General features: G+C 35.2%; 1 protein-coding gene across 6 annotated transcripts in view; it reads right to left on the minus strand.

Moving 5' to 3' along the window:
- Nucleotides 1-103: 103 nt before the first annotated feature.
- The window catches only part of LOC117426874 (glycerol-3-phosphate dehydrogenase, mitochondrial-like), a 40,266-nt gene continuing 27,202 nt past the window's right edge, over nucleotides 104-13,167 (minus strand). For all 6 annotated transcript variants that reach the window (XM_034045032.3, XM_034045031.3, XM_034045035.3 and 3 more), the window contains 10 exons: nucleotides 11,979-12,123; nucleotides 11,345-11,538; nucleotides 9,405-9,539; nucleotides 8,881-9,056; nucleotides 7,149-7,280; nucleotides 6,372-6,530; nucleotides 5,801-5,910; nucleotides 5,625-5,703; nucleotides 3,702-3,800; nucleotides 104-1,623 (listed from right to left, as the gene is read on the minus strand). In XM_034045032.3, coding sequence (XP_033900923.2) covers nucleotides 1,498-1,623; nucleotides 3,702-3,800; nucleotides 5,625-5,703; nucleotides 5,801-5,910; nucleotides 6,372-6,530; nucleotides 7,149-7,280; nucleotides 8,881-9,056; nucleotides 9,405-9,539; nucleotides 11,345-11,538; nucleotides 11,979-12,123 — 1,355 coding nt within the window. In that variant the 3' untranslated portion in view covers nucleotides 104-1,497. The remainder of the gene's footprint in view (nucleotides 1,624-3,701; nucleotides 3,801-5,624; nucleotides 5,704-5,800; nucleotides 5,911-6,371; nucleotides 6,531-7,148; nucleotides 7,281-8,880; nucleotides 9,057-9,404; nucleotides 9,540-11,344; nucleotides 11,539-11,978; nucleotides 12,124-13,167) is intronic.

Genomic DNA, 13,167 nt, shown 5'->3' on the forward strand with positions numbered 1-13,167 from the left:
TATTATTTTTGGACTTTTAACTAATAAACTACAATGCATTTTGAATATAAATAAAATACAAATACATTTGAAGAGTGGGTAAATTCAAACCACTAAGACAGGGTGAAGCAAATGTATGAAAACTTTATTTTAAAAGTCTACATGAGACAATAATTATATTATTTATAGAGACAGTGAAATTAAGCATGCTAAAAACCAGTGAGTGTACAGTTTAATCAGTAATATTGATTCATGCTCTCAATTCATACAGAGTTTGTAAGCAAGGCACATTAAATACATTCCCTTATTACTCTATAAATGCAAGCAGCTCACTCGGCTTACCACAAAGTAATAAATTAATAGTAATAAAAGCACCAAGTGCAAAGACAGATACAGAAATTAAAACCATGTCGCAGACACCATTTTTAATCCCATTCAGCATAATAAAATAAAATTAGATTAAAAAAAAAAAAAAAAACACTTCCCATACACCCGTAATTGTTCAGAATATTCCGATATACATTCTGTTGGTGTGCCTCATTTTACTTGCATTTAGTAGTGTTTTTTTTATCAAGAAAATCGAGACAAAAATGACTGAATAAAAATCAACTGATATTTTAAGATGCTGACAAAGTATGAAAAAAATTACTGTAATTTAAACAGCAGACCTACTTGTCTGAAAATACATTCGATTTACCAAAAGAGTGTACACAAATTGATATAAAAATAATTACTTACTGTCTTAAATTGGTACAAAATGGCACAGCAGTACAGTATACAAGACTGAACACAACACTGCAAAGGATAGTTCAAAAGTAAATCATTGTAAGACAAGCACATACACATCTGTGTACTTTAATAGTCACAAATGCTTAATATGTAGGAAGCATATTTTTTAAGTTGGAATAAAAATGTGCAAATAAAGGAGGTAAAAAAAACAAACAAAACAATGGTCCATTAAAAGATTAAATATTAAAAACGTTTACGGCATACTCTGGCAGAACACTGACACAACAGACAATCATAAACCAAATCATCAATTCGGAAGTAAAACTATAAAAGAGACTAAGGGGTCTAATCAATGATCTAAATGGCAGTGGATCTTAATATAGATGCTTACTAACTACACTAAAACTTTATGTCAAGCTTGACATCCATTTTGACAAAAAAAATAAATAATATAATATATATATATATATATATATATATATATATATATATATATATATATATATATATAATATATTTCAATTATAGTTTTACTTCAGACACTGGACAAGAATAATTTATTTTCAAGAAGAGAAACAAAAAAATAGTAAAGTAGTACATTCTGTTGTAATGAATGCCTATAAGGAAATTCACTGCTGAAAAAGTTTATTGGGTGTATTTTATTTTTTATTTTTTTTAGTAAAGCCCCCCACTCCACTCAGTAAGTTTTGGATAACTGGCAGTAAACAGGAGCAGCAGCTGCAGATTTGCATTTTTTGGACCTCAAGGGCTCAGTTGGCACTTTATAACTTAAACTCCTCCACCACTGCGGTCCACAGACACAGCTTCTCTCTCATCCAGGTTCTCCTCAGCTGTTTTCATCAGCATAGCAAATCTGCTACCAGAAACGCGACCTTTCTGGACAGCACTCATAAGCTGGAAAACAAAACAAGACAAAGGAAAAGAAACAATTTGAATGATGTTATAGTGGCAGGTTTACTATACTGCATTATTATGTCACAGGATATGACTGTAAACACTTACATGTAGAGCACACAGTTTACATCCATGTGGAATCCAGGGAGAGAACTACAAAACCATTTTCAAGAAGCACCTACCTCACTTGTTTTCAATGCATTTAAATGGTTTATATAAATACCCCTGCCAAAGTTTAATTCATTGTTGGTATATCAACAGCTGAGTGCTATAGACCTCTAAATACAGCAACTATTTTTATTAAGCCACTCTTAGACTTGCGTTTCAGCCAAACAGAATCAACAATCTGTTTTAACATTTGGTGTAAGAGCAAGTCACCGTGCTGGAATTGTGATCACTTCAGGACACTCGTACCATCCTGGCCACTGGACCCTCTTCTTGTTTAGGAAGTTCTTCCCTAAAACACACTCACATGTGTGTAGGGGTCATTATCATGCTGCAGCATGTTCTGCTTTCTCAGCACCCTGGTTAGAAGTCAAATCATGCCCTTCTTGAGGAAGACCATGTCTGCCCATAATACTCTCACAGAAATGGATGTTCGAACTCCACAACCTGCATTCTTTCTTCACATTACTATAAAGTTTAAGCTGAAATCCACTGGAGGATTATATCTGTTTTGTATACATTAACTTCTGCATTTGATTTGATTTTGGCTGAAAAAATGAGTTTTTTTTGCTACTTTAAACATGCAGAATGTTCAGTTAAAATTTTCATAAATCAAAGACTGAACACTCTGAAGACTTTCCCTGCAATAAGCCAAACTCTCAATACAATGCTTTTAAAATAGTCTGCAACCAAGCATTTAGCAGAAGAGTGACTTTCACATTAGTTTCTCATTCAAGTGTTAAAGTCTATTAGTATTTTTTCATGCAAAAGAGGATAATCTTGCCAACTGTTTGCCTTTTTGTGCTAGCATCATGCTAGTTTAGTATGTCTTCTGTTATTTTTTCTAGCCAATATATAACAATTTGTTTTTCTTTTTTTAGGAGATTATTCAGAGATATCTGTTGTGAAATTTCTGAGAATGATTTGGTTGATGATTCTTCTGGAATTTGATACTTTGATACTTTTTGACTTATTGAACAACGCTAATCGTACCAAATTGGCACTGGCCTAACCACTCCAGGCGTTCCACATTTGGAATGTGCATTTCCAAAATCTAGAAAACTATAGTACAATTATGATATGATGACATCAGAATTCTAGAAAAGAACGTTCCATTCTGGGTGCCAAAAGTTGTTGTAAACATAGCCATAGAGATACATTATATAACATTTGCCAATAACATATTTGATAGCATGGACATGCCTGAAGTTAAGTTAATAGCTAGACTCATTCATGTTAAGGAAAACATTTTCTTAAACGTGTATGATGTATAAATTTAAAAAAAAAAAAGGATCTTTCTTCCAATGATGAAAACTTTAAACTTACTGTCATATGGACTATTATTATTATTATTATTATTATTATTATTATTTTTTTTTTTTTTTAATGGAAATGTTATGGTATTGCATTCAAGTGACAATATTAAATACAGTTTCAAAAGCTAGGCTTGACTAGAATTTCTGCATTCAGCTTCTACAATGCGGTTATATGGGGCTTATCTCGGGAGGTACAATTACCATTTCCTTTGCCTTGATCTTGTTTGTTTAACTTGACACAGTGAAGAAAGGGCTGACATTGACCAAAATCCCCAGCATTAATTTATCTCATGTTCAGCATTCATCATTGTCACACTGCAGGAAAGACCTGGCAGTCATTTGAAATATCTGCCTAGACCAGAATCTACAATAACTTGGCTTTTATAGACAAACGGGGTCAAGTGGGTTGCTTAATTCTACCTTCATTAAACTTACATTTCAATTAAGCCCCCCCCTCCCCCCACAATAGTACCATCAATATCTTTATAATCCTGCCTCCATAACATTACATACATTTATGTTTGAGCTGAACAGAAACACCAGTAAAGCTGTACAAATAGATAGAGAAGTGTCCAAACTACTATTTTGTTTTCTCACCTGCAAGAATTCATTGAATTCAACCTGTCCATTTTTGTTCAGGTCAACTTCATTTAGAATATCATGGAGTGTGTTTTCATCAATCTGGACACTTATGCTCTGGAAGTGAAAAAAAACAAACAAACAAGCATTGATATACAGTATATATTTATTTATTTATGTTTTAACTAGAAATGTACTGCTTTAAATGACCAAACCGTGATCAACCACCTCCACAGAAGCATAGCTTGCTGTGTAAGGATTTTCTTTATACATCAAATTTAAAACAATAGGTTGCAGATAGAATGACTCCATAACATACAGTCAGACAAAATTATTGGCACCCAATACTTACGATAAGATAATTCAAGAAAACACATTAAATAAAAGCATTTAGTGAACATTAGCCACTAATTCACACGAAAAAGACCAAAATACACAATTTACATTAAAAGTGTAAAACTTAAAACATTAATTAAAAAATGTTGTGTACAGCAGGTAGGAGAATCGTCCAAGCAGTTAAAAATTCAAGATTAAAAGCCAAGGACTTAAAGAAAGATTTAGATGCATTTGGCAAAATTGTGCATATACACAAAGGCATCAAAACACAGAAGAGTTGTATGCAGGTAGACCTCACTGCAAACCACTTTTAAAGAAAAGTCATCAAACAAACCGTCTTAAGATAAGAAATACAAACAAAAATCTGAAGTATTCAACAAAATGTTCTGGTCCGATGAGACAAAAATATAACTTTTACCCAAAAATGGACCATAGTATGTTTGGAGAAAAAAGGGGAAAGCCTTCAATGAAGAAAACCCTGCACGTGCAGTTAAACATGGAAGTGGTTCGATCATGATATGGGGGTGTTTGAAGACCAAATTAATGCAGCCATGTATCAAAACATTCTACAAAGAACAATGATACCATCCGCTTGTAAGCCGATTGGCAGACAGTTTATTTTCCAACACAACAACGATCCAATGCATACAGCTAAGTCAGCTCTGAAGAAAACGAAGATCAGCTTTGGACTGTTCTGAAAAAAGATGTAGCCAAGCATTGTGTATCGAATCAATCTGAGCTGAAGGACATATGTAAGACAGAATGGGCCCAGATTTGACCAAGATGTAATAAAAGCAAAATTTGGACACACAAAATACTAAAGCAGGAGTGCCAATACTTTTGTCATGAATGAATATTTTAAATTAAATAAGTTTCTTGTTTAAATGCTTGTCCTTAATGTGTTACTAGTATACTAAGCATTGGGTGCCAATACTATTGTTTGTGACATTGTATTCATTAGCCAGCAGGGGGAGTTAAGCAAAGCCTGTCCTTGAATGCAATCACGCACACACGTCAAACATGTCCTGCCAGAATGCTACTTTCTGGGGTACGCAAGGAGATTTAATGATGCCGACAAACACATGCTTCCAATTACACACTATAAGGATCAACTGGCATGATTTGCTTAAATAGGAGGTGGGTACCTATTGGCTCATTGAATGATGCTCTTCTAGCCAGTAGCAATCTATACATCAAGTATTAGCACATATTCTTGTTCAAGTTTTACTGATTCAAGCAGCTACAGCATGGAATGCTACAGCAGCGAGGACATATACAGAATGGGAAGAACACTGTGGATCTGTAATCTAGCACCCATCTACTAGGTATTGTATGTTTGTAGATCATCTATGTAGTATGATAATCAATTTCTGGGCACACCATATATACAAATACACAAAGTGACTGTACATTTGAATGGCAGTGAAGCTCAACCCATGGAGCAAAACAAACTCTTGTATATTCAAATGGAAAGTAGAAGCAGTTTTTTAGCCAGATGTCCTAAACAAACAAAACTTGAAATGAACGGCAGTAAAAAGCAATAGATATTTTAAACAAACTTATATATGTACAAAACTATCAATTATGTTACATCTTACAACTTACCTCTAATACATGTTTAACATCCACTACTGTAATGAATCCCTTCTTTTGTTTGTCAAATTTGTGAAATCTGTTTTTATACCTAAAAAAAACAAACAAAAAACAACAAAATACATATAAAAAATAGATAGTAATATAAATTATCTGTATAACCAGAACTAGGATATAAAAGTTTCTACCTGTCTACATCAGCAGGTGTAAGGTTGATTTCAGTGTTAGTAAGTTGCTCTGAACGTGTCTTAGAGCCCATTTCATAATAAAGGAACTGTTTAGCTGCTTCAAGTTCTTCCTTGTATTTTGAAAAGAAAAAAAAAATCAAATCGACAGTTATGAGTATAACATAAAACCACCCTAACACAGAAAACTGATGAAGGTGTCTGTGGTAGTCACACCTGCATTTCCAACCCTTTCCAGTCCAGGACCTTGTTCCAATCATATCCTTAATTACTGAACTGAGCCTTGTTCCAATCCAGTTGTTCAAATGAGTAATTAAGGAACTGTAAGGAACAAGATCTGTATTGGAATGGACTGAAAGAATACCGCTGCAAGCCACCTTATAGTTTTATTTCAGGATTTTCTTTAACATGTTTGTCACAATCCATGCTGCAATTATCAAATATTCTTCAAGCAATTAAGTATTGTGTGGTCCAACATTTTTTAATGTATTACTAAGCATGACTACTCTACATATATATTCATATTGTTTTTACAGATGCTTTTAATCATTAAATAATATGCATAAAGCTGTACCTTTTTCTTGTGCTCACTCCACTTCAGTTCCTTGCCCATTATTTCCACGATTCTTGGTAGTGCTTCTTCAGCGGCTTGAACGTTTAGGAAACCAAGCCGAGTACGGCGTGCAATAATATCTATGGCAGTGCAGGCATATTCTTTGACTGCATATTGAACCTGAAATCAATTTAGCAATGTATAAATTAATTGCGTAGAGAAACATATTAGCAGAACCGATTACACTTTCTGTTTCGTGAGATACAGTATTTCCAGAAACATGGTCTACCATGAAAACTTTTTTTTTTAAAACTGTATATTTTTCAGATTTAATTGTTTAACTTTTTTCTGTATGTCTTTAAGCATCACAGGTATATTTAACTGTATGCTAGACTTGAAATCCAAATAATTTCTAAATACAAGCCTCATTAAGGTATGGTCATAAGCAGCGGTCTTGTTTTAACGTGTTTTTGCACATTAAAAAATCCGAAATACACACCAAATTGAAATTAAATGCATAAAAATATGCATAGCAATTTTGCTGCACAGCTTGTCTGCCTCCCCTAAAAGTTCCACTAACAACTACATCTCCCAGAATACAATGTCTTCAGTTACTAGAAAACTGTACACAAGAAAAACCAACCCAACAAACATTATCCAATCTCTGGCTAGCCCTGTTGTCTTTGCAGCTGAGCACAGTAAAAATAAGAAGAATGCGCCAGTAGGCTACACAGGTTGAAGCGCAAACACCCCCATGTAACTGGAGCTCTATCGTGGTAAATTGTCCTCCATACCCACCTCACTTTCAATGTAAGGAAACTCTGACACCAATCGTTTTCCAACTACAGGCCACCTCTTTCCAGTCACCTTAGCCAGTTTGGCTACATCAAAGGCCTTATCACCATATGTCGAAGCAAGATGCTGAGCAACCTAAGGATTAAAATAAAAAAATGGCAAGCTGAACACTGTTTAACATTTTACTACAAAGAAACAGGGTTCCCTTTTATATTCAAGTAATTTAATGGAGATACATGGACTCTGAAGTTTGATTATAATACAATAACTGCAAGAACTAAACAAACAGTAAGTTATTTCATTTTTTGCTATTGTTAGTTAGGGCAGCAGTGTGGAGTAGTGGTTAGGGCTCTGGGTCGTGGGTTCAATCCCCTGTGGGGGGACACTGCTGCTGTACCCTTGAGCAAGGTACTTTACCTAGATTGCGCCAGTAAAAACCCAACTGTATAAATAGGTAATTGTATGTAAAAAATAATGTGATATCTTGTAACAATTGTAAGTCGCCCTGGATAAGGGCATCTGCTAAGAAATAAATAATAATAAGTTCAAGTGCTGTCAAAAAATCTACATATTGCCCTTTTTATACATTCTGAAAAGTCCTGCTTTTTAAGTCTCAAAATGATATCTGACCAGGATTTTCATTTTCTTTTCACCTTATTTATTATATGTGTCAGGGCTCCTCAAATATCATCATGTAAAACACAAACATTGTAGTAAAAAAAATGTAGTATTCACTTTTAAAATATATTGAAAAAAACATGTTACAGTCGATATATACGTATTTGCTTTCCTTGTTAACTTGATTTAAAAAAAAGGGGGCTCCCGAGTGGCGCATCCAGTAAAGGCGCTCCGCGCGGAGTGCAGGATGTGCCCTATAGCCTGGAGATCGCAGGTTCGAATCCAGGCTATGTCACAGCTGACCGTGACCGGGAGTTCCTAGGGGGCGGCGCACAATTGGCTGAGCGCTGCCCGGGTAGGGAGGGCTTAGGTCGGCAGGGGAATCCACGGCTCCCCGCGCATTAGCGACCCCTGTGGCCGATAGGGCGCCTGTGGCTCTGCAGCGGAGCCGCCAGACCTGTGTTGTCCTCCGGCACTATAGGTCTGTTGGCATTGCTGTGGATCTGCAGTGCGAAAAATGACGGCTTGGCAGGAGCACGTTTCGGAGGACGCGTATTCCAGCCTCCGTTTCCCGAGTCGGCGGGGGGTTGCGAGCGGTGAGCCGGGGATACAGATAATAATTGGGCATGCCAAATTGGGGTGAAAACCGGGGTAAAATAATTGGCGACGACTAAATTAAAAAAAAAACAAAAAAAAAACAACAAATAAATAAAATAAAAAAAAAAAATAAATAATCTAGCCGAATGTGTAAACTTACTATATATATATATATACATATATACATATATATATATATATATATATATATATATATATATATATATATATATATATATATATATATACATATATACACACATACACATACATATACACACATACATAACACAGTTACAATAAAATATATAAATGTAAAAAATAAAATATAAAAGACAAACTGCCTTACACTACATTTTGTAATTAGACATTTATTTCTGCTGGGGGTTACTGATTTGTGGCTTTACAACATAAGAAGCTGTCTAGAATGTCATTGCATGCTAAACCATATACACATGTATAAATATTCATTTAGATTTTTGAAACATAAAAAGTAAAACACTTTTCTGACACTACTGACCTCCATCTCCAGGCCATAGTCCTGCACCAAACGGATGTACAAAGTAGGTGTCCAGTCTTTTCCTCCCTCAAGCATCAGGCCAACTGTGTTACATTTACTGGACTTCATTTTGTGTGCCTTCATGGCTGAATCTAATGTTTCCTCTGCCATTGCCCTATACGTTGTCCATTTTCCACCTTAGGAAAAAAAACAAACAGCTCATACCTAGCCAACATACAAGATGTTATATAAAATGACAATTTCTTGGATGCATTTTCAATATTTGGGCTGCTCTGTACAATGGATAAAGTAAACATATAGCATTTAAAACAAAAACAAAAAAATCAAACTTGTCTTGGTATAGATATTCACTGATTTGTAAGATTCCCTCTTGTTTTCACAAAGTTATTATGCATCTATAGTACATATTATAGTATTACAGTATAGTACATAAAAATCTAATTGACTTTGGCACAGACAGTAAGCATTTACAATATAGATGTATGCAACATGCTTAGTGAATCTTAAAGTTGATCTTCAATTACCAGCTATTGTAACAAGTCCACTTTCACTGATATTCACTATGTGATTACGACAAATGGACTGGGTATCCTTGGAGTTTGGATCAGTGACTAGAGGACGAATTCCACTCCATGCTGCCAAGACATCCCCTCTTCTCACTAGCAACAGAAGATACAAAATAAGTCAGTTCATACTAATACTATATAATTTAATACCATTTCTGTTTGGCTTGTCATCAAACATGTCTGTAGTACTTATGCAGACGTTTGAAGAACTGACAGACAGTCAGACAGACAGATATATGAATCAGACGCATCTATTACCCCTCAAAGACTCATACTCTTGGTAGAGCAGTCTGATGGTCTGATACCTTGATCCCACATCAAAGCTACTGCCAAACCTTTCATAACAAATAGTGGATCAGTGGGGAATAAATAAAGGTTTAAAACCATTCCTCAATATATTCAAGACGTTACTTAGCTCTTGACTTCATTTTCATATAGCAGTGACATATAGAGAATTAAATATTTATTTGATGTTGTGTATTGATTAAAACATGTTTTCCACCATAATGGGACTGGTGGTATTTCTGAATAAAGCACTAAGGATCTCATTATCAAAGGGCATTTTTAAAACATTCATAATGAGGTAAGTAGCTCATGTTCCAGAGTGGTTTGCATGAGAAACAAAACACATGCAAGTGAAAATGCAGTTTCTTTGGTAGTAGCTGCTAAAATAATAAACATACAAACGTATGCATGACTCTCCAGCATGTCTGCAAAAAACCTATACAAACCTAGGGGATAACTGTTGAAGACACACAAGAACCCTTCCACCATTCATATATGTATATGAAGCTTATCATTGAAAAACAACAGAACTAAATACAAATCATTTAATTTTTAATTTTTTTTTTAACTTTTAAACATAGTTGTGTTGCAGGACTTCACACAATGAAATATGAACAGGCAGACAGATATTGACAATCAATCAAATAATTAGCCTTTGAATGGCACGTTAAAAACAATTTGACTTTTGCTCCAAAATCAATAGTACTGTGTTTTGTTTAGCTATCTACCTGTCATTCTTTTAATAAATTCTTCCTGTGGTTTGACAAACTTGCCTGTAGTTTTACTAGCTCCTTCATGCTCTTAGCAAAGAACTCTCTAGTGGCGCCCCTTGAAACCACTGATCGACAAGACTATAATATAATATTTGATTCAGTTGTATGTGTGTACGGATACTTGTCATATATATAAACAGACACTTCCATATTATTTTCTTTGTGACAAATCTCTCTGTATACTAGTTAATGTATTCATGTCTTTATTATTCAGAAGAATAATATAAAATATCCTACTCATTTGCAGACATGACTACTAAAATGTAAAGATAACATTTATTTTCATATTCAATCAGTTTTCAGTAAACTTAATTGTAAATTGCATTACAAATCCATGCATTTCAGGAGATTGCAATATAATTGAGGAAGTGTGTTTATTATAATGATGGTGTAAACAGGTGAAAAAACATAACATTTTAAACAGCGAATGCACAAACATGTTTTTTGGCTCGTCTTAAATAAAGCACTAACATTGGAACTGGTATTCTGTTACATGTATAGAAGGTTTCCAGAAAGAGGCCCTCTGACTATAATTAAACTGCTGGAACATTTCCAAGACTGTGCAAGTCAGTACAGCTGGTACTATTGTTGGCAGAAAAACCCAGGTCTGTAGCAGGTTGATATGGCCACAACAGTTGTTGGTTCAACAACATGTGCTATTTATAATCAGTGCTAATTCCATAACTGAAAAAAGGCCTTGGATTTGGTGAACACATATACCATGAATCCTGCATTGTGTTACTGATATCTTTGCCAATTAATTAATACTATTATAATATTTTGCATTATGACCAGTGACTTTAACCAGTGCATAAAAAATAACTTTCTCTGTTAACATACCTTCAACATCAGGGCTCAGGTAGTTGCGGATTTCATTCAGAATAAAATTAACATCCTCTTCTCTAGGCATTGGATGTGGAGTAACATCAGTAGGAGAGTCAGTGGTCCCAGCAATAGTCATTTTCTCCCACGGTAGAAAGAAGATAACCCTTCCATCACTAGTGGATGGGTCCAGCAGTCCCATGTTGTCAGGGCTATGAGAATAAACATGCTGACTGCATTAACCTTTCATCTATTGGGGGTGTTTTTTGCAACAAGGAGGCACCCAATAATCGTGTTCCTGTCAACAGTCTACAGAGGAGATTAATTTCTGTGGTTTTAAATTCACTCAGAACCAAGATCTTTATCTGGCACTGCTGCACCTTTTGTCTTACTGTCATGTGTTGTTTTTCCATCATTAACAAACAGCTCACACATCCAGAAAGTTGTTATAATTCATTGCATTCAAATTTATAGGTAATCATTTCTATCAAATATCTTCTAAAATATTTTGCTCATTGAAATCAATGTTTTCTAATTAAACAGATGTTTAGATGTGAAACTCTTGAATTAGGGAATGAGATTGGTAGATCCTGGTCATGACAGGGATTTTCTTGAATGTGAGTAAGCAGTGCTCCCGGAGACCATTTGTTACCTGTAATAACCAGGAATGACGATGTGCACACCAGCGCTGGGCTGACAGATGTTAGAGATTTTCTCATCATCCATTTTCCGCACCGAGTCTGTGAAAGGTCCCGTGGCATTGATAACACATTTTGCTCTGACATCAAATTCCTTCCCTATGAAAGAAAACAGCATCAATCATACAGCCCCATTCGTCTCTGTTCACTGACACTTCAGGATTATTAATTTATTAGTGAACACATCTCTATAATAGAGTACTTCTTATTGGTCTATATGTGACTCCACTAGCCTGTAATTAATAAGAACTGGATAAACCCAATTTCCTTTTTGTGTCAAAGTATAAAGTGAGATCTTGATCTGTCAAAATGAATTTGAGAAATGTTTTTCAAAACACTGCTCTATAATCACTTTCATCAGACCTTGTTTGTAAACTGAAATATCTGTTTAACACGTCAGTCCCACAAACAAGGAGAAAATCATACAATGATAATGTATTGAATTTAATTGAGTTCCTCATAATAAATATAATTTTTGAAGTATATATATATATATATATATATATATATATATATATATATATATATATATATATATATATATATATATATATATATATAATGTACCGTATATACCAACGATCACACCCTGGCTTATGTAAAATATGAATTTTCAGAGCACAACTTTAAAATAATAATACAAAAAAACACTGTAAAACTAAATTAGCGTAGATACCTTATTAATTGCATTGTATTTTTTTTTTTTATTCGTCGCCAATGGTTTTTCACCCCGGTTTTCTACCCAATTTGGAATGCCCAATTGTTATTTGTATCCCAGTTCACCGCTGCAACCCCCTGGCGACTCGGGAAACGGAGGCTGGAACACGCGTCATCCGAAACGTGCTCCTGTCAATCCGTCATTTTTCGCACTGCGGATCCACAGCGAGGCCACCAGACCTATAGTGCCGGAGGACAACACAGATCTGATGGCTCCACTGCAGAACTGCCTACCCAGGCGACGCTCGGCCAATTGTGCGCCGCCCCCTAGAAACCCCCAGTCACGGTCGGCAGTGACACAACCTGGATTCGAACCTGCGATCGCAAGGCTATAGGGCGCATCCTGCACTCCACGCGGAGCACCTTTACTGGATGCGCCACTTGGGAGCCCCAATTGCATTGGTTTTAATACTATTAATAATACTT

The sequence above is a fragment of the Acipenser ruthenus genome, chromosome 11 (assembly GCF_902713425.1).
Source record: "Acipenser ruthenus chromosome 11, fAciRut3.2 maternal haplotype, whole genome shotgun sequence".
Taxonomy (NCBI): Eukaryota; Metazoa; Chordata; class Actinopteri; order Acipenseriformes; family Acipenseridae; genus Acipenser; species Acipenser ruthenus.